The 21984-nt window shown below is 47.9% G+C and overlaps 2 protein-coding genes across 15 annotated transcripts in view; both read right to left on the reverse strand.

Annotated features, from left to right (window-relative positions):
* LIG6 (DNA LIGASE 6) overlaps positions 1 to 21984 on the reverse strand; it is a 235071-nt gene that overhangs the window by 132626 nt on the left and 80461 nt on the right. The gene's annotated exons all lie outside the window — the stretch shown is intronic.
* Positions 1648 to 3494, reverse strand: LOC147639154 (uncharacterized). Its single transcript, XM_086782865.1, has one exon. It carries the CDS (start codon positions 3133 to 3135, stop codon positions 2227 to 2229), a length of 909 nt encoding a protein of 302 aa, XP_086638991.1. The 5' UTR covers positions 3136 to 3494; the 3' UTR covers positions 1648 to 2226.

A 21984-nucleotide genomic window follows, 5' to 3' on the forward strand; every position in this document is an offset into this window, starting at 1 on the left:
GCTTCGTAGACATAGAGAGAGTCTCTTGAGAGGGAGGGAATCAGAGAGGGAGAGACACCTACACAGGCAGATTACAGACTTCTTTCGACCAGAGATTGAGCAGTCCGGCCAGAAGGCATTGCAGCTAGCCCCAGAGTATAGCCGCACTAGAGGTACACTGATTGATCGGACTATAGAGCTGGGGCGGTCCAGGCGCCCCAAGATGAGAGGCCCATCTCGACACCGGCGGAGACTACAACACAGGATCAGGACCATACTAGCACGGCATGGGAGACGTCCAGTCAGAGTACTCACCATGGAGGACATTGAGGATATCCGCCATCGACCGATGAGAGACATCTTTGGGTGATGTGTATGATCCTTACCTTTGTTGCTGGAGTTTTCCTCCCAGATGTTATCCATTAGGAGCTCCTAGTACTGTACTTTTCCTCATAGTTATTTCAGTTTCAGTTAGTTGTTAGCTTTTCTTACACAGACATTGTATCAGATCCACCAATTGTTGTAACCTTTTTGGTTTCATAGGTCATTTTGGCCTTCTGAAGACGTTAATATATCATTTCATTTCTCTCTCTCTCAGTTACACTTTTTCATTTTGTTGGGATGACAAAGGATACCCCACACAGGTACCATGGTTAGTTAGTACGAAAGGTACGATACGGTACGGTACGATAAAATACGGTACTAATCGGTACCTTAAAATTTTTTGAGGTACGGTACGATATTAGTACGTTTTTTTTTTTAAAATACTTCCTAAACTTAAAAATTGTAGACAAGAAGTTACAAAATAGTAGAACCATGAACATAATGTCATCATGCCATTAGAGTACAAAATTGCTACAAAAGGATAGGCCAAAAACTCATGGCATGGGCGACCGCCAACATGCGTACATACATGATACTACATACTACAATACATCATCGATGGGCTAGAAGGAGATAGATGCCCAATGCCTAGAGAGCTATAACATATCAAAAGTCTACATCATCACCAACATCTGCATGATCATCAACATGATCACTACTAGAGTGTCCATCAAGAGAGTTCTCTGAAGAGGACTCTTCGAAGGTGGACGAGACACTCTGGGGATCATTCTCGCTAAGTAGGTTGCCATCATCATCAAACAAGGGCTCTCTAGGCAGTGGGGTATCATCATGAGGGGGCAATGGAATATCATCATGAAGGCGGGGATTGGAGCTCGAGGATCCCCACCTCACATATGTGAGGCGGCCACCCTTTGCCGATGTCGAAGGCGGAGGCCTATGAACTCCAACTGCTCGGCCCCGTCCATGCTGACTCCTGGTGCTGCGACTATCTGTTGCCACAAGCTCACTATAGAGCTCCATGAAGATTGCCTCCTCCTCCTCATCAGGTTGTTGATTGACACTTGCAAAGTTTTCACTCGTCAAGGTGAAAGTGTCAACATTGACCTACACATTAAGGCACAAAAGTTAGAGTCTGTACAGTGTACACAAAACTTAAAAGTTATGAGTCATGACAAGTTAGAGTCTAGACTTGTCACTTACTTGCTTGGGACTACCCATACTAAGAATGCCCTGCATCATGCGCAAGTTAGTGCGGCAGTAGACCAACCGCTCCAACTGTCGTGTGCTCAGTCGATTGCGTATCCTCGTGTGTTTTCTAAAGAAGTGGACAAGAAGGCCCATGGTGGACCCCTCGCAATCTGTCATCCGCAAGAGCCTATAGAATGGAGTCATAGCAATGACAATTGCTCGGACTCTAGCCCAAAATCTCTCCTCTAGGCAAAAGCGTTGCATGGCTTTGGCCTCTTCAGTGACGTGCTCATCCCAATCGTTCCACATGGTGGAAACAACTGTCTGGCGAAGGGCGGGCCTCACATCGTATAGACGCTCCAAAACCAGCCACATGTAGGCAAAGCGGGTGGCTGATGGCTTCTTCAAGTCAAGCTTGCTATGCTCACGAAACATAGCAAGCACCTTCACCTTTAGCATGAAGAAGTTGACAATAGATGTAGCTTGTTGCACAATCCTCTTCACCCAGCCGAGCTTCGCCACATCCTCCATGAGTAAGTCAATGCAATGACTCGCACATGGAGTCCACACAATGGTGGGGAATTCCTCCTCAAGCAAGCGGCCCATGCGTCGACAATTTGATGCATTGTCGGTGATGACTTGCACCACATTTTGAGCCCCAACCTACATGGTAGATAAATCATATGAGTTGAGGGCTTTGCACAAATGACAAAATCAGCCACACTTAAGTAAAATAATGATTACCTCTATGATCGCTTGCCTAATATGGCGGTAGATGAAACTCCCGGTTGTCTTTCTCCCCCTTCTCCCGGTGTCAACCGCACGCAAGAAGTATGTGCCAAGCGGGCAAGACACAAGGATGTTGATAATGCCACGCTTCCTTTGATCACTCCATCCATCTGTGAGAATAGAACATCCATACTTCGTCCATGCGGCTCGAATCGGGTCAAGGGCTCGATCAATTCTCTCCTTCTCTTCATCAATCTTCCTTGTGCGCATAGCCGTGTAAGAGACCCCCGTCCACCCCTCACATGGGCCCACATTTGCAATCGCCGTCACCATCTTCTTCCATTGCTCCTTTTGGAGTACATTGAAGGCAAGATTGCATTCAATAATGGTGCGAGCAATCTCTATCTCCGCAAGGCGTTGCCGCTCCTTAAGGAATGCAACCGAACCTCTCACACTACCCGTGACTTGGTGGAGAGAGGGTTGCACCCCTTCACGCTCCACCACCCTTTGCCTTTTGCCCGGTGCGGAGGCGGACCGTGCATCCGTGGAAGTGGCAGTGGAGGATACACCAATGAAAGAGCCGGTGGCCGCTTCATCATGTGCCGATGGTGGTGCCGGTGGTGGTGCCGGTGCGTGTGTTGATGATGCTCCTCTACTTGAATTTGAGCCGCGGCTCATCTTCCACGAAATGTCATCGGCAATGCTTTGCGGAATCTCCTTGCATGGGGCAACTTGTCCCCCAATCTTCGAAAGGTGTTGGAGAAGCCTTGTTGTTCCACTAGTGTATGACTTGCCGCAATATCGGCATGTCCAATGATGGGAGTTGGACTTCTTGGTGTCCTTCTCCACATTGAGGCAATGCAAATCAAAAGCCTCATGCTTCTCCCGAGGCATGATGGATAAGAGAAGGGCTGAAGCGTGGAGTAGAGGAGAGAGTGTAGAGAAGATGAAGTATGGGAAGAGCTTGGAGGAAGAGAACTTGGAGTAGAGGCTCAAGTGGGATGGAAGGAGCTTGGAGGAGGGTGGAGGAGGGTGGAGGAGAGGCTTGGAGTAGGGCTTGGTGCTTGAGGCTTGCTTGGAGTAGATGGAGGAGAGGCTTGGGCCTTGAGGCTTTTATAGAAGGACTCAAGAGAGATGAAGGCAAACAACCAAAAAAAACGGGCAGAAAACGGCTAGAAAAACGGGCAGAAAACGGGCAGAAAACGGCTACCTCCAACGGACAGAAACGGCCACTTCCAACGGGCAGATCCAGGCGATTTTCGTACCTAATCGTACGGATACGTACGGTGCCGTACGGTACGATTCGTATGTACGAATCTGTCCGTACGACGTACGGAACTAAGCCTGACAGGTACACTCATTTGTCTCATAGGCCGAGTTCGGGCTTTTGGAAGGCGTCAATAAAATCTCTCTCTCTCTCTCTCTCTCTCTCTCTCTCTCTCTCTCTCTCTCTCTCTCCCCTGTGTTACCACTTTCCCTTCTTCCGCTGCACATTCTATCATGGTATCAGAGCGCCGGTGATTTTCAGCGTTGGATGCTCCCTCCTCTACCTCTTCATATCTGGGTTTTTCTGCCCATGGACAGATCTACGTTTTTTCACCAGTTGAAGCTTGCGTTTCAGATTTTCAAGGGCTGATTCATCACCACTTCAGTGGACTGCAGTTTTCTCTCTTCAGGGCATCAATTTGCAGCTTCTAGGCAGCCTGACAGGGGTGTTTTTTCTGGACAGCATACCTCCCCATCTTGGCGGCACCTTCCAGGGGTTCTCATGCGTTTTTTCTAGGTCTGGACAGCAGTGGATAAAAATCCATTTTAATGAAAGTAACACTTTTACAATAAAAATATTCTTTTATGCATCTATCTATGCATAAAAACCCATTTTGATGAAAGTAACACTTTTATAATTAAAAAATTTTCTTTTATGCATCATTTTAAGCATAAAAATCCATTTTAATTCACAAATCAAACTCTAGTCTTGTGAAGCTAGAGGTTTAAGAAAATGGTTTTTATACTTATACGCTTCAAAAATATGGTAATATTATGAGATGAATCCATAAATTGGATTTAAGGATAAAAGGTAGTTATACTATCATAATTACATTACTATGTCTTATTCTTTCAACAGAGCTGTCCCAAACAAGCTGCGTTTTTGGCCTGTTTGGGCTTGCTTTCCCAGCCCTGATCTTGGAGCTCTCTGGGCTCCCTATCCTTTTTGGTTATCTTGTGCCATCCCTCCCACCCCCTGATTGTTCTCTGCAGCAGTTCTTGATCTGAGGTTTCAACGTTTCCATATTCAGCCCCTTATACCTCGGCGTTTTCAGATTTGCAGCCATGGTTGTTGCGTTTTTTCTGAACCGATCTTGCTGGTAGCTCTACCTTCACTTGGGCTTCATCTGTTGGACCCGAAGGTACCTTCTCTTCAGCGTTTTTCCTCATAGGAGGTGTGGACACTCGTTGACCTGAATTTTCAGGTTTGTAGCCCTTGTTTGGCTGCGTTTTCTTCCCAAGTGGACACAGATCACTTGCACAGGGGGTTTCTTGATTGGATTGTGGCTTTGGAGGCAGTTTGGTACTTGAGGAGGATTCTGAATTTCAGATTTCAGACAGCTTTTTGCTGATTTTGGAGCATATATACCTGTGTTTTGTTCCTGGCCTACACGGTTTCCCAGTTTCTATATGTTCCTTACCTTCTGTTGGCGGTGGAGTGCTCTTTTTTGCTGGATAGCAGTGTTTTGGCTGCATTTTGCTTCCCACCTGAGTTTTCTACACTCAGAGGGGGCCTTTCTCCAGCTACTTCACTTGAGGATCAGTTTCGGGAGGTGTTTTGTATCTGTGGAGACTTTCTTCTTTGACAAGAGTTTACAGTTATTTGGAGGAGAGCAGTGATCTTTTCAGAGATCCTGAGCAGAGTTTATTTTGTCCGAGTCATGTTCTTTGCAGTGTTGCAGAACAAGGAGGGTGTTTTGACCTTTGCGGTGTGATCCTTTCACATGGATTCTTTATTCGTTGCTGATTCTTGGGATCTAATTCTACTTATGGAACAGTCTTCTGCTCTCAGTGATGCTTTTGAGGACTTTATTACCGTTGTAGTTTATATTCATGCTTCCCTCTCTCCCTGCTAGTTTTGCAGGCTTGTTGTTTTGGAGGATGGTTTTTTGGACCCAATGGAAAGCTTTGGATTTGTGGTTGCTAACCGTGCCTGGGGCACAGTGGTACCTCCAGAGTTTTTTGGGATTTGGATCAGAATCAGGTTGGGCTTATATCAGTCCGACGATATTTTTTTTCAGAGGGAGATGTGGAGTCCTTTCATCTTGCGATGCCCACCTCAGTTGTGTGTACTTATGTACAACTTTGGGCAACTCATGTTAAGGAGTTTGAGCAGATGGACCCCATCTTTTCTACAGAGTCTTTACATCTTGCAATGCCGACCTTTTCAGAGGCTGCTTTTATACAGCAGTTGGCTACTCTTGGTAGAGATTTGGAGCAAATTGACTCTTTCTTTTGAGGGTTCCAATGAGGAGCAACTTGCTTCTCCAAGGAGTGATTATATACACGATCTGATCTTGGCTGGTTTTGAGGTTTTTCATACCTTCTCCAGGTTGGATACACGACATTCGACTTCGGGGAGTGTTCTTACACTTGGGTTTGGAACCATTATTTGGAGCAGCACGTCGCAGCCTATATGGTTGTTTTCTTCCAGAGGAGCAGTGTACCTGGTAGCTTGTTATGTTGCGCTTGTAGCTGAGTTGCTGAGGAGATTTCTTGTGGAGCTTTCTTGGTACCTGTTTCTGCAGTCTTTCATCTTTGATAGAGGACAATGCCTCTGGCTTCTTGGAGTTTGCTCAGCATCCGGTGCTGAGAGGGGGTGTTAGATATCATCCCCTGCTTGCTGGCTTCCTATTTGGTGTCCTATTTTAGCCTCTAGAGCTGACCATGTTAGTCTGAGGGACTGCTCACCCCTCACATATATTTTACCCATATTTATTCCCCATTTTATGGTCTTGGTATTTTTGCTCTCCCCTGCACCCCACCCCCTTTTCGCCCCTGCCCGCCTATTCGCTCACATTTCCGCCTGCGCCCACCCCCCTTTTCCCCCCTGCTCTCTCTCTCTCTCTCTCTCTCTCTCTCTCTCTCTCTCTCTCTCTCTCTCAACACGCAAGCGAGCCCTCATCCTACAGTTTGCAGGAGAGACGGAGAGGGTCACCTTCATGAGGAAGAGGGTCATACTACGGGGTTTAGAGGGAGCTCCTATTTTCTTGGATGATGATCTCACGAGGATGCAGCTTGAGCATAGGAGAACTTGCATGCCACGAGTCTTACACGCGAGGAGAGAAGGCAAGAAGGCCTTCTATCGAGATGGTCGGGTCATCATTGATGGCCGGCCCATGGATTAGCGGTTTGGGGCCTATGGGACACAGACCAGGCCACTGACAGAGATACACATATCAGTATGGAACTGTAAGAGCCCAGAGAGAGGGCTACCTCGAGTAGAGGGATTCCAGTGGGAGTCAGCATACAGGAGGACCACACGCCAGGGTACCTCGAGAGGGTCGGGGGGAGTAGCAGTCCTATTCAGACGGGAGCTACAGGGGAGACTGAGAGTGGTAGCACAGGATCCAGAGGCCAGATACATGTGGATCAGCTTACAGCTCTCACAGGACAGGGTTATATACATAGCTCTATGTTACTTTTCTCCATCAGGATCCTCCTACGTCATTACAGAGGACATGCCACAGGAGGAGGAGATAGGAGCCTCGCCATACACTTGTCTGTCAGAGGAGATTATGCATTATTCTACATTAGGGGAAGTATTTCTTACGGGCGACTTCAATGCCCACACACAGAGCAGACAGTGTGAGGTGTATGACTATGATGACATGGAGATCCTCCACCCTGTGGATCCAGAGGAGATAGGGGCTAGTCGGGCATCAGAGGACACTGGACCAGACAGAGGGCATTATGGGGACCACTTACTAGAGTTGGGAGCCAGGCATCGTCTCGTTATTTATAACGGGATGCTACAGTGGCCGGGATCAGGAGGGCTGACATGCTTCCCACATGGGGGTCATACACGGACCGGAGGCACGGTGGTAGACTACATTATGGGGTCTTTGGAGGCATCACAGCTTGTCACCTCATTCTCCATTCCACCTCGTCCTATTGGGGCAGATCATACATACTTGGCATTTTCACTAGCCGGATCACCAGTATCACCAGCCCCCCACATACCGACGCCACACACTACCATCTACTTCACACATGACATGGCAGACATATACACTGGCAGAGTAGAGGATGGGCTCCTACTCATGGATCCCCTGGCATCTATGGATACCATTACAGCCCAGCTCGCATCACTCCTACACACGGCTGCATTACAGAGCTTCCCACATCGTGTACATTCAGGAGAACCTGCGAGACCTGGGACTATGCCCCAGAACAGATGGTATGATGACGAGTGCAGGGCCCTATACTCACGACTCCGCATACAGAGAGCCTTGGGAGCCATCACAGAGCAGGAGTCGAGGAGAGAGATGAGGAGACTTACTCGCCGCAAAAGGCGGGCCTTAGCAGAGATACAGGAGCTAGAGATCTTTCATTTCTTCATGAGTAGAGATAGCCCTGTCTCATGGCGGCACTTCAGAGAGCCCCGGACCCCGACACCTATTGCAGACCCACAGACATGGCACACATATGCAGAGGGTCTATACCATGCCCCACAGCAGCCACCTATACCTCAGCCCCACAGGAGCCTCGACCTGCCACAGCTAGCTTCTTTACCCATTCGATGGTACAGGAAGCTATCCGCCGCCTACAGCATGGACGGGCCGCCGACCATATGGGCCTGCAGGGTGAGCATCTCATATATGCAGTAGATTCTTTAGCTCCTTTTCTTGCACACCTGTTTAACAGGGCACTAGCAGAGGGTTTGCCTGCGGAGTGGACGATGCACACCATTGTGCCGATTCACAAAACAGGGGATATGCTCGATCCGAGCAACTACAGGACGGTTATGGTTGGCCACGTGCTAGCCAAAAGTCTATGGTGCAGTGCTGGAGCAGGAGCTTAGCTTATATGCTGAGCGAGCAGGTTTACGCTCATCAGGGTTGGTGTGAAGCAAGGATGCCCACTTTCCCCCACGCTATTTGGGTTATACATTGATGAGGTGGCTGACTTCATTACACGGGGAGGCGGAGATGGAGTTGATTTAGCAGGTACCTCAGTACATATTATGCTCTATGCTGATGATATTGTATTAGTGTCTGAGTCCCCAGGTGGTCTACAGCAGCATCTACATGCACTCCATGATTTCTGCACACAGAGGGGTCTTACTGTGAACCTTGGGAAAACCAAGGTTATGGTCTTTCATACATCGAGACAGGGCAGGAGTCAGCTGACATTCACTCTCGCAGGATGCCGGGTGGAGGTGGTGACATCATACGTGTACCTAGGGGTTACCTTCTCTGCAGCAGCCACACGCTTTACCATGGGTTCAGCAGCCAGAGCTAGATTGACACGGGGATATGCAGCATTGGCTATGCTAGAGAGACAGTGCCACCAGGCGCATTTTCAGGAGCCCCGGACGAAGGGGTGGCTATTCGACACATTAGTCACACCGGCATTGATGTATGGAGCAGCAGTATGGGCGCCAGGCCTTGCTACTCATTGGTGGACACAGATAGAGAGACCACAGGCCCTCATGATGGCACGCATGATACGCAGCAAACCGTCAGTACCTCATGACATTATCCGAGCAGAGTTTGATGCGCCTCCTATGATGGTAGAGGCCATATTTCAGACTATATGCCTGCTAGACAGATTCAGAGAGATGCCACAGGACAGATTATCATACAGAGCTTTTCAGGCATCTAGACAATTGGCTGAGGCAGGAGACAGAGGATCATGGTATGCACAGGTCACACATTGGTTCTCACAGCATGGCCTAGACATGGATCATCTACCACCATTCCAGTATGACAGGGATGCACCACATATCCGTCTCTCTCATAGTGAGAGGAACAAAGTATTGAGACAGGATCTATGGCAACTCTATACACGAGAGACATGGATATCGCCTACACAGCCTCTTCCACCGAAGATGCTATACTACAGAGATCACTTCATGAGTATCACTGATGATGGATTTATAGAGAGACCTAGATACATGGAGGGCTTTTTACCACACGGCTCCCGAGTGGCTATTGGTCAGCTCAGAGTTTCATCACACCGATTGGAGATTGAGACTGGCAGAGCAGCACGGATCCCCCGAGAGGAGAGGGTATGCAGATTGTGCAGAGAGGAGGTGGAGAGTGAGGAGCATTATGTATGCAGATGCAGAGCATATACAGCCATCAGAGACAGATATCCCATTTTATTCAGAGAGCCACATTCCCTACGCCAGATCTTTGAGACAGCAGACCAGCGCATACTGGGGAGATACATTCTAGACATACAGCGCCACAGAGAGACATTATTACAGGCTCAGACAGCTCCAGAGGGGGGGCGACAGACACAGATTACTACATTTTTTCAGAGATCCATACCCCTCCCAGCCCCTACACGGCAGGGGATTACTCTCCAGAGAGCAGAGACACTTAGAGCCCGCAGGAGACAGAGGACACCTGGCTTTCGGACACCACGCCTATACCAGAGAGAGATGACAGAGATCTGAGCTCAGTTTCACAGAGAGGGTGCGGAGCGACTGGCTCGCTTCAGAGCACACCCAGGCATGTTCTTCAGGGAGCTGTGGACACCTCCTTCACTGATGTATACCATTTTATACCCCCAGTATGGTACAGGATGGAGCTAGCTAGGTTGCATATCATGATTGTATACTCCATGCATATAGCTTTGCATTCTCCTAGTATTAGAGCTCCATTCCCTGCACACCCAGATTCAGCTTTTTTATTCAGTACTTTTTCATTTTGTTGGGATGACAGAGGATACCCCATACAGGTACTCCGATTTGTCTCATAGGCCGAGTTCGGTCTTTTGGAAGACGTTAATAAAATCTTTCTCTCTCTCTCTCTCTCTCTCTCTCTCTCTCTCTCTCTCTCTCTCTCTCTCTCTCTCTCTCTCTCTTTCGTGAAATGGTGTTTTATATTATATGTAAAATGTACATCAGCCACATGGCTCACACAGAACCTATGGCCCCAAACAAAACCCCCACAAAAGATCCTCTAAAGGATCATGACCATGCAAACCTGTATACTAATAAGAAAGCCTCCTAGCCAAATAAGCATCCCAGATAGAAGCATCAAAGATGAGCCAGCCGAGCCGCCGTAGACCATAAGGAAATAACATCTGCATCCAGTAGCTGAGCTGAGAGAAGAGAAGAAAACTGCCAAAGCAGCAAACCGCGGATACGTAGAATGTGCCCATGTATTCCAGACAAGGAATCAAAAATGAACCCATTCCGTGTAGTCCAAATATGCCAAAGTCCTGTCCATCTAAGGAAATGGAATATCACAAGGTGGCTGTCTGAAGTAATGACTTGAGGACAAATCCCAAATATCCACTGATGAGCCGAAACAGTAGACCTCTCTACTGCCTCCCAAACGCGAGAGACAAAAGACCAAATCTGACGGGCCACTGGACAACTCATGAACAGATGCATAACTGTTTCAGTGCATGTCGTGCAGAAGAAGCAAGAGGCCAATGTAATTTTACGACGGCTCAGCTGATCCCGTGTAGGTAACCCTCCCACCAACATCCTCCAAATGAAAACCTTACCTTGGTAAGGGAGTTTAGACTGCCAACCACGCATAAGAGTTTTCTGCCACCATGATTTAGACTTGTGCAATCCCCACACCTTATTGGCCTTGGCTGAAACCCAATCTTTCTCTGATACAAGCTTATGATAGACCTGGTTAGCTGAGAGTGATATCAAGTCACCAGATTTACATAGTGCCCAATCAAGCCAAGGCTGATCTGCAGATGGCCGAGGCAATGGAGTAAAAGGCTCAACTGCATGCATGATGTCAGCCCATAGTGGCTGAAATGTCCGAGGAACCCTAAAGTGCTGCCGAATACGACGAAATGAATATGGCCTGTCACGACCAGGTATCACAGCATCTCGGATTCTAACCAAGCCTAGCCTGACCATGCGGTTGAGTCGTATGCGTGAAGCATCTCTGTCTGGCCAAACAATGACACGCGACTCCACAAATGTTTTTCGAACTGCAAAGAGTTCAAAAGTAGTCTTTCATGACCAGGATCCCACCGAGCCAACAGTAGAACTTCATGCCAAGAAAGGAGAATATGCGATAAAATGTGTGATGAGCGAATACGGACAGGATGAGCCGCATTGACAATGTCCCACCATGAAGCCTGCACACGTGTCCGCCCATGTGACAATCCCTCCAGCTCAATCAAGTCACGAGCCATGAAAACCCAAGGCTGCTCTTGCAAACACATATCCTGAAAAAGCGCCCATCTACGCGCCACCATATGCAAGCCGACATCCAGTAAAGCAGCCCAACCCATTCTTTTGGGCGTCGTAATGTGATTCCAAGCTATCCATGTTTCACCCATAATATTTCCTTGCCTCTTCCACAGCATAAACCGAATGGGAGCAACCAAACGGATGAGAGATTTGTGCGTCCAAGGTAGCAAAGGTAAAAAATAGGAAATCATGCTAAGCATAATAACCTGAGCTACCTTAACCCTCACATGCATAGGCCACCCTTGAGCTTTCCAATACACAAATTTATCTGAGATCCGAGCAGAAATCCAAGCAAGAAGCGCTTGGGGGTCCACATCCACACCCACCGGATATCCAAGATGACGAACAATGTCTCCTGTATGCACCACACGGCCTTGCCACCCTAATGCCTCAAGATCAAATTCCGTGCATACAATGAGGGCTGATTTTGATGAATTTATTTTCAGCCCAGAAGCCAATGCAAAATTATTCCAAGCTTCCATTGCTCGATCTATATTGGCTTTTTCGGCCCTGAGAAACATAAAAGTATCATCCGCAACGGCTTGAGCAACCAATTGCTTGCCATGAGGGAGATGCAAACCAACCACTTCACCATGCGATGCCATAGCATCTAGGCGAGATAACATAGGATGAGTGGCAATGGCAAAGAAAAGAGGGCTAAGAGGACAACCCTGCCGGAGAGAACGGGTGAGAGAAATACCATCCGAAAGTCCTCCATTGAGCATAATCCGCGTGATAGAGCCAGAGCCAAGTAAATGCACCAAATTAGCCATTTTGGGACCAAAGCCCATGGCTGTCATTAACTGAGAAAGGAAAGACCAGCTGACATGATCAAAAGCTTTTTCAAGATCCAGCTGCACCATCACAATCTCTTGCTTCTTTGCCTTGGCATAATCCACTCCAATTTGAACATTAAGAATATTATGCAAAATATTCCTGCCATGCACAAATCCATATTGATATGGATGAACAAGAGTAGGAAGCACCTTCTGCAAGCGATTGGCAAAAATCTTTGTAAAGATTTTATACATAATACCCATAAGTGAGATCGGGCGCCATTGAGCCAAAGAAGTAGGCGAAGGGACTTTGGGCAACAAACGAAGTATGCCCAACTTCCAATCGGCAGGCATATATCCCTCATCCCAAACCCTTTGACAAATAAGCGTCAAAGGCTCTGCAAGCTGATCAGCATATTTTCGGAAAAACTCATTTGTCAAACCATCCCAACCAGGGCTCTTTCCCATGGGAAGTTTGGAGAGAACAGCTTCCACTTCCCCTTGAGTAACAGGAGCATCAAGCTGAACCGCCACATCAGGGTCAACTTAATATCGTACTTCAGCAAACAATGACTCCCTTGCAGCCAGGAGAGCCGGTGAGACATCCTCTCGAGGGGCAAGCAAATCTTCATAAAACCTGATGCAATGCTGAATAACCTCAGAAGGTTGAGTAACAAGGTTGCCTTTGGCATCCATCAGCCTAACAATATTCTCACGCATATGTTTTTGATGCAACTTATCATAGAAGCGATGAGATTGACAGTTAGCATCCCGCAAAGCATCAAGACGTGCAAGTAGTTTAAAGCGAACATATTGTGCTTCCTGCACCCTAGATAGCTCCTTTTTCAGCCATTCTATGGCATCCGTAACTTCAGCATCCATAGAGTCAGTAAACATGAACGCCTGCAAGCCCTTTAAAAGCGACTCAAGGAGGGCCACATGCTGTTTTTGTATAGAGGCATTAGCAAGACCATAATGCCGTGCTAATTTCCGAGTGTTGGTAAGGAACACTGGCCAAGCATGATAATCAGCCATGGACACTCTTGTGGAGAAATGTCGTATCAACTGACGCATATAAACATCAAAAACTTCATGCTCCAAAAAAGTGTGATTTAAGCGCAAAGGCAAGCGTCCCAACAAGCCTTTATATGCATCCACAGGATGATAGACCATTTCAAACACAAGCGGCCAATGATCTGACAAAACCTGTTGCTGATCAACCATCATAGTAAGAACCTCTGGCAAAAAGAGATCTTGATGTAAAATATACATCCTATCCAATCTAGCATAAGTGCCCCGAAACTGTTGTGAGGCATAAGTGTAACCCCTTTCATCTGAATGCAACCAAGACCACATGTCTTGTTTTAGCGACCTTGCTGCAAAAGCTTCCCACGCCTTTCTCTCCGGGCCATCCATTACAGAATGAGGCGACGTGGCTTGCTCCCTGGAGACACACATATTAAAGTCCCCCATCACAAAGCCAGGATGAGAGATCGAAAGAGCACACAAGTCATTCCACAGCAAACGGCGTGCACGAGCATTATTTGGAGCATACACCCCTAACAACCATAAAGGCGTATCATCCCAAACAATCTGTATCACTAGAAATCTTCCATGAACATCTTGAATCACAAGAGAAGGCTGAAACTGCGAACGAACAGCAAACATAACACCTGACTGCGAAGCAGGATGTCCGTTGTAGAAAACATGAAATCCCTTATATACATAGGCTTTGCCAGCCAACTTATGCTGCTTATGTTCAACTGCACACAAAACATCCCAACCATGACAAAAAGTTGTACGCCAAAGCCTGAACTGCTTTTGGCGCGAAGAAATACCCTTTACATTCCATTGTACAATTTTCATAAGCCTTCCCAAAAAAGGAATCAACAAGGCCGTGTACTAGGCCCAGGACAATCTGCCAAATCACGAACCTTTTGAAGCATTGCATTTTTAGACATGGTATTTGTGATCTCAGATTGCCCTTGGAGTTCCCGAGCACGTGTCAAAGGGTAATGACCATCCCATGGCGAGATGACCTCACCCTTCGAACCAAACACAAGAGGCAATTGTTGTTGTGCTTCTTTTGTTAGGCGATTTCTAATAGGATAGCGTTCTACTCTATCCACCCCAAGAGGCCCTATACCCTGAGAAAGTTGGCCTCCCGGCCTCTCAATCCTGGTCTGTTTGCTGGGCACCTGAACCCAAAGGGCGACAAGCATATGTATGTAAGGGCCCCTGATGAGTACGCAAAGGCCCCCGCCAAACAGCATCTGAGAAATCCCCCCGCGGGGCAACAAATCGTGTCTTTTTACCACGTACTTCCACCCATGGCTGCTCAACCTCATTCTGAACATCCACATGTACATCCATGTGTTGGGCATCATGTGAAGGAGCATCATGCTCATCTTCCACGGGCAACTGCCCATCAAGGATATCCTTTGTAGCAGCAACTTGTTCTTTCTTAGGACATTCGGAGACAAAGTGGCCCATCTCACCACATTTGAAACAGTGGCCAGCAAATGTATCCCACCTCAATTCATACATTAAAGGTTGCAGCCCAGCCATATTGACACGCAAATGTGTCGGCCTAGGTCTCCCAGTATTCCACAACATGCATAGATGATTTCGGTTTCTAGGTGTCATTCGAGGCACCACCAAGACATCACCGATACCTCGCATGAGACTTGGTAAAACACGCCAAAACATTGGTGGGAATTGTTTCACTTCAACCCAAACTGGGCAAGCCTGGCGCAACATATCTTGGTACTCTGCCATAGGCTTCCACGGAACCACATGAACCAACTGCCCATCCAAAAAAAGTGGCACCTGCTCCAAGACTGCCCTACGGGCTTCCGAAGTGCGAAAAAGTATTTCATAAAAGCCCCTCGGACCATCGTAAATCTCCTCAAGTGCCTCAGGCGACACCAAGCGGCCCAGCCATGCTCTAAGACGAGGCAGCAATGGAATACGCCCAGTAAAGAAAAAGATAGCAGCACGATCATGAAAATCTGCTAGCTGTTGTAGCAACAAAGGAGTCTCCATGCATACATCAGCCACACCACTATTATCCACTGCAGCCATTTGCACGCTATTTGCCTTCACATATTCTTGCAGAAGCTCACCAGTGATCTGCAGCAAACGTGCAAACTTCGGAGAAGGTGCCTGAGAACTTTCCTCTGCATTCTCTCCAACATTCACCGGAGTATAGCTTACATCAACATCAAGCCTTTGACGTTTTTGTTGCTCTGAGGCATTTGAAGCATAACCCACATCCTTCTCGATCATCTCCTCAATAAGATCCATGTTAAGGCTATTGGCAGCCATGTCGCCAACAGCAGCAGCCGGGTCATCCAAATCCATGTACAAAAGCAAAGAAAACTCGTTCTCTCAAACCCAAATTCAGCACCTGCTGCAGTGCTGGCTGGAAACTCTTCCGTACCTGCAGTACCTGCTGAAACCCTACTGTGCGTGCAGTACTGGCTGGAAACTCTTCTGTACCACCTGCTGAAACCCTACTGTACCTGCAAGTCACCTGCTAGAAACCCTACTATACCTACAGTACCGGCCGCTGGAAACTCTTCTGTACCTGCAGTACTTGCGAAAACTATTGCACCTCGAAGAACCCCTACTGTACTGCAGCACCTGCTGGAAACCCTACTGAACCTGCAGTACTTGCTAGAAACCCTAGTGTACCTGCTGTATTTACAGTAATACCTCTTGTTGCAAGCAGCTCCACTGATAACGAAAGGCGGTGTGTTGTCTTCTCTGCAAGGATGTCGATCACACAAAGGGCAAGCGTATCTCTGCTGAACGGCCTGTTGATGGCGACTATCTGCTGGGGGTGACGACTGCCTGCTGAAGGCGACTATCCGCACTTTTGAAGGACATGAACTTGATACTTATACATATCTAATCACATTAAGCACATGGTGATTTTACCATTGTAACATGTAACTCTCATGAGTCATGAGAGCTTTGAAGTTAGTTTCTTTTTGATCCCACATGCACTTTTCTTTAACCGATACCCCGAAGTGGATTGTAACCAAAGATGTATTCTGATCTGTCCTATAGGTCAGCTTTGGCCTCGACAGGACGTTAATATATCTTTCTTTCTTTCTTTCTTTCTCTCTCTCTCTCTCTCTCTCTCTCTCTCTCTCCATGCGCTGCAGAACCCATAAGCGACTGGCTCTCTCTCCATCCGCTGCAGAACCCAGAGGCGACTCTTATGCATCCATTCTTGAGCAGCAGTTGAGTAAATGGGCAGAGAGAGTTGGCATTCGAGCAGAGGGACAGGCAAGGTTCAGGAGAGGTTTCTCTACTCTGGACCACATCTTGACTCTACGGGCCATTATTGAGGAGGGCAGGTCGCATGGGCGACGGATTTATTGTAGCTTTGTGGACTTCCGCAAAGCATTTGATACAGTGCCCAGAGCCAGATTGATGAGGCGATTACAGGAGATGGGGGTACCCACAGAGCTCATATGGGGGATTATGGCTTTATATAGATCAGTTGCAGGACAGGTACGCACCCCAGAGGGGGTCTCTACTTTGGTTTACTCCACTATAGGAGTGAAGCAAGGTGGCCCGTTATCTCCTTCACTGTTTGGTATGTATGTGGATGAGGCTTCTGACTACATTGAGAGATTGGGGGACAGAGGAGCCCAGCTAGCAGGTACATGGATCCCACTATTGTTATATGCTGATGATATTGTGTTGATCTCTCACTCCCCTGAGGGTATGCAGCGTCATCTGGATGCTTTACATGAGTTTGCACATGATAGTGGATTGTCTGTCAACCTTGGCAAAACCAAGGTTATGGTGTTTAACACCACGCCACAGTGGGTTAGGCAATCAGCTCCCACATTTACATATGGGCAGGAGATTGTGGAGTATACAGATGCATATACATATCTTGGGGTAGTATTCAATGGGCCAGTGTTTTCGATGAGGAGAGCAGCAGAGACTAGATTGACTAGAGCACATGCAGCCCTGGGTGGTTTGGAGAGGATGTGTTCGCAGGTTCAGTTTCAGGAACCTCGAACGAAACTTTGGCTTTTTGACACTCTAGTGACATCAGCTATGCTTTATGGAGTGCAGATATGGGGACCTTCAGTGGGCCATCACAGCGCAGGCGGGTGGAGAGGTATGGAGAGGCCTTTGGTATCTATGATTGCTAGGATTATTAGAGCCAAGGCCGTGGTACCTCATGAGATTATTCGAGCAGAGCTGGCGGCTGCCCCTCTGGTGATCGAGGCTCTTACGAGATCAGTCTCCTACATACATGGCTTGTGGGATCTCCCCCGAGACAGATATGCACGCCTCGCCCTGGAGTCCTCCCGACAGTTAGCTTTACAGGGAGACACGGCTTGTTGGTATGGACAGATGACATCTTGGTTCCAGGCACATGGTTTTAGCATGGACAGATTGCCTCCCTTCCAGTATTCTCTGGAGGCACCCTCTCTCACTCTCACACGGACAGAGATTACCAGACTCATCCGTCAGGATTTAGTTCAGCTGGACATTAGGAGGACATGGATACAGCCGACTGAGGAGCTGGGCACGAAGATGGCTTTCTACAGAGAGCATTTTCTTCAGCTCACAGCAGATGGTTTTGTGATCAGACCCAGTTACATGGATGTACACTTGTCTCATGCAGTACGATGCGCTATTGGTCAGATTCGCACATCCTCACACCAGCTTGAGATTGAGATTGGCCGATATAGAGGTATACCAGATGAGGCCAGGATATGCCGAGTATGCCATGGGGAGCCAGAGACAGAGCTGCATTATATATGCCATTGTACTGCATACTATGAGATACGTGGTCGTTTCCACTGTTTATTCAGAGAGGGTTTTGGACCACTTTCCAGAGTCATGGGGTACCAGGACCAGAGGTGTTTGGGATTGTTCTTGCTGGAGCTGCGGAGACATAGAGATAGCCTGCTTAGGCGCACAGAGAGCTAGACTCAGAGACACATTACAGATTTCTTTAGTCCAGCCATCACTGCGCCAGATGGACCACAGCAGTAGCAGGATATGGATACCGCCCACACCAGGGGTACACTGATTGATCGTGCGACTGAGCTTGGGTGGTTTAGACGCCCACGACTACGGAGGAGGGCATCCCAGCATAGACGGAGGTTGCAGCGGCAGATTCGGATTATTCTTGCAAGGCATGCCGGACACCCAGTTGAGGTGTTGACCACAGAGGATATTGAGGAGATCCGCCAGTGTCCGATGCGGCACATATTATGAGATGGAGGCACCTCCATAGTGTACCCCTCCGTCCCACATGATATTGTATCCCCTCACTATATTCCACTCACCTCCATAGGGTAACCCTCCCCTCACTATATTCCAGTTCCAGTTTCATTTTCTAGGTGCCAGTAGTATCATCTTTATTTTTCATTTTCTGGGTTTTTTTATCCAGACATTGTATCAGATCCACCATGATGTAACTTTTGGTCTCATAGGTCATTATGGCCTTTTGAAGACGTTAATATAACATTTCATTTCATTTCTCTCTCTCTCTCTCTCTCTCTCTCTCTCTCTCTCTCTCTCTCTCTCTCTCTCTCTCTACGCACCCCCACCCACCCACCCACTGACCCACCCACCCACCCACTGACCCACCCACCCTTCCTCAGGCCCCCAAGGCAGCAACATAACTCCTCCTCTGTTGAATCTCTCCTCTCTTTCCCCTACATGGCTTGAACCCCCCCCCTCTCTCTCCCTGCTGCTGTTTCGCGCTTGTGTCATGGATTAATTTCCAATCCATTGGCTGTGGGAAGTTTTGCAAAAAGTCATGGCCAAGACCGGGTTTAAAGAGGAGCTCGTGAAAGTGGAGGACAAGCTCGGCACAATTATCAAAGAAAACAAGAAGATGGTCGACTCTTCCATTACCGCAATCATAAGCCGCCTCTCCAAACTCGAGAAGGGATTTGACAAAATCCAAGAGCTCGAGTTGAGAACATCCAAGCAAGAGGCTGAGATTTCAGCCTTAAAGGAGGAACTAGTGGAGGCCAAACTGCATGCTAAAAGTCAAGCGGCTGAAATCTCAGCCCTAAAAAAGGAGTTGGAAGCCACTTCAAAAAGCAAGCTTGAGGATGGAGAATTTCAGCCCTCCTTTATTGAAGAGCTGAATACCATCAAGGAACAAATGAGGATCATTCAAGAGGAGGAGGAGCAACAAAAAGGGAAGACATCTTCATGGGTGGAGGTGATCACAAAGACACAAAAGAAGATGGACGAGGCCGAGAAATGGGTCGAGGTCGCCAAGAAAGGGAAAGGTAAAGAATCGCCACCCATCCCCACTCCCACCATCATCAACATGACCCTTGAAGAGGAGCGAAGGAGGAAGACCCGGGCCTTATGTAAGAGTGTCCGGTCTAAAAGACCGTGATGATGCGGAAGGGGAAACCAAGGAGCTCTTCTCTATGTGGTACATGTGGGTTAGACTGAGGGCAGAGACGGGCAGATATCTCTACATTGCTATATGCTATTTTGCTCCTAGTACATCAGTGTATGCATCACCTAGCGGGCAGTCTCCCTTTTCTATTTTGGATGATGACATTTGGAAGTTCTCCAGGGATGGTGACATCATTCTCTTGGGGGACTTCAATGCCAGGACCGCCCATAACCAGACAGTATTTTATGATACCTCAGAGGAGATGTTGAGGGAGCTTGATGTTAGGGATATGGGCCTATCTAGACTCTCACAGGATGAGGAACATACAGTGTATGGGCGGTATTTGCTAGACATGGGGACTGCACATGGATTGGCCATCCTGAATGGCCTACAGAGATTCCCGACATCGGGCGGTTTTACTAGCTTTCCACATCGGCATGGTGCTAGTACAGTGGACTATGTTATGGCTCAGCCCAGTCTCATTCCCTCTTTTCAGGATTTTATGGTAGGCACTAGGCCGGTTGGAATAGCAGTGGAACATGCTATCTTGTCCTTCACTCTCACATTTCAGTTCAGCACCGCTCCATTGGGACAAGTCTCCACACACACTCGTTATACCTTTACGAGGGAGACTGACACCGTGTACACGGATGAGATATACAGACGCTTATGTGCCGAGGAGCCGGGACGGCCATTAGATGAGCTCACTCAGATATTGATAGAGACGCTTCATGCTGCAGCATCAGAGGCATATCCCCAAAGTCAGCCTACACGGAGACGATCTGGGAACATGCCCCGAAACAGTTGGTATGATGAGGAGTGCACAGAGATGAGGATCAGATTACAGAGAGAGGTGCTCATGGGTGTTACCACTCACAGACAGTCACGGATTACCTTCCGGCACCTAGTGCGACGGAAGAAGAGGGCTTATCTTGCTCAGTTAGAGAGGGATCTGTACCAGTTATCCCTGCCAGACCCATCGGAGCCATGCCCAGAGACATGTGCTTTCTTTACTGCTGAGATGGTAAGGAAAGCTATTGACAGGATGAGGAGTGCAGAGAGACGAGGATCAGATTACAGAGAGAGGTGCTCATGGGTGTTACCACTCACAGACAGTCACGGATTACCTTCCGGCACCTAGTGCGACGGAAGAAGAGGGCTTATCTTGCTCAGTTAGAGAGGGATTTGTACCAGTTATCCCTGCCAGACCCATCGGAGCCATGCCCAGAGACATGTGCTTTCTTTACTGCTGAGATGGTAAGGAAAGCTATTGACAGGATGAGGACTGGGAGAGCATATGATCATGATGGTTTGGTAGCAGAGCACTTTATTCATGCCAAAGATATGCTTGCAGAGCTTATTGCTATGATGTTTAACCGAGCCATGTGTGAGGGTTTTCCAGAGACTTGGAATATGTCCACGATTGTGCCTATCTTCAAGTCAGGGGATCCCATGCTTCCTGGGAATTATCGTACCATCATGATTGGTCACACATTGGCTAGATTATATGCATCTATTCTTGAGCAGGAGTTGAGTAGATGGGCAGAGAGAGAGGGCATACGTGCATCAGGGCAGGCAGGGTTCAGGAGAGGTTTCTCCACTCTTGACCATATCTTGACACTCAGAGCTATTATTGAGGAGGGCAGATTATATGGCAGGAGGATTTATTGTTGCTTTGTGGATTTCCGCAAAGCTTTTGACACAGTACCGAGAGCCAGACTGATGCGCAAACTACAGGAGATGGGAGTGCCCACAGAGCTGATTTGGGGAATCATGGCTGTATACAGGACAGTTGTGGGGCAGGTACGTACTACTCAGGGTATATCTGAGATGGTTCACTCCACTATTGGGGTGAAACAGGGCTGCCCCCTTTCTCCCACCTTATTTGGGATGTATGTTGATGAGGTTTCGGACTATGTAGAGCGGGAGGGTGACAGAGGAGCACAGCTAGCAGGGACATGGATTCCGCTGTTATTGTATGCTGATGATATTGTGCTGATCTCAGATTCTCCAGATGGGATGCAGCGTCATTTGGATGCATTGCACACGTTTGCAGAGGACAGTGGATTGTCTGTTAACCTTGGTAAAACCAAGGTGATGGTGTTTAACACCAC

This window comes from Cibotium barometz, chromosome 4 (genome assembly GCF_041138505.1).
Source record: "Cibotium barometz isolate CiBa-2024 chromosome 4, ASM4113850v1, whole genome shotgun sequence".
NCBI lineage: Eukaryota > Viridiplantae > Streptophyta > Polypodiopsida > Cyatheales > Cibotiaceae > Cibotium > Cibotium barometz.

Coding starts and splice junctions, on each gene's coding strand:
- LOC147639154 (XM_086782865.1), bottom strand. CDS start 3,135: ATGCCTCGGGAGAAGCATGAGGCTTTTGATTTGCATTGCCTCAATGTG.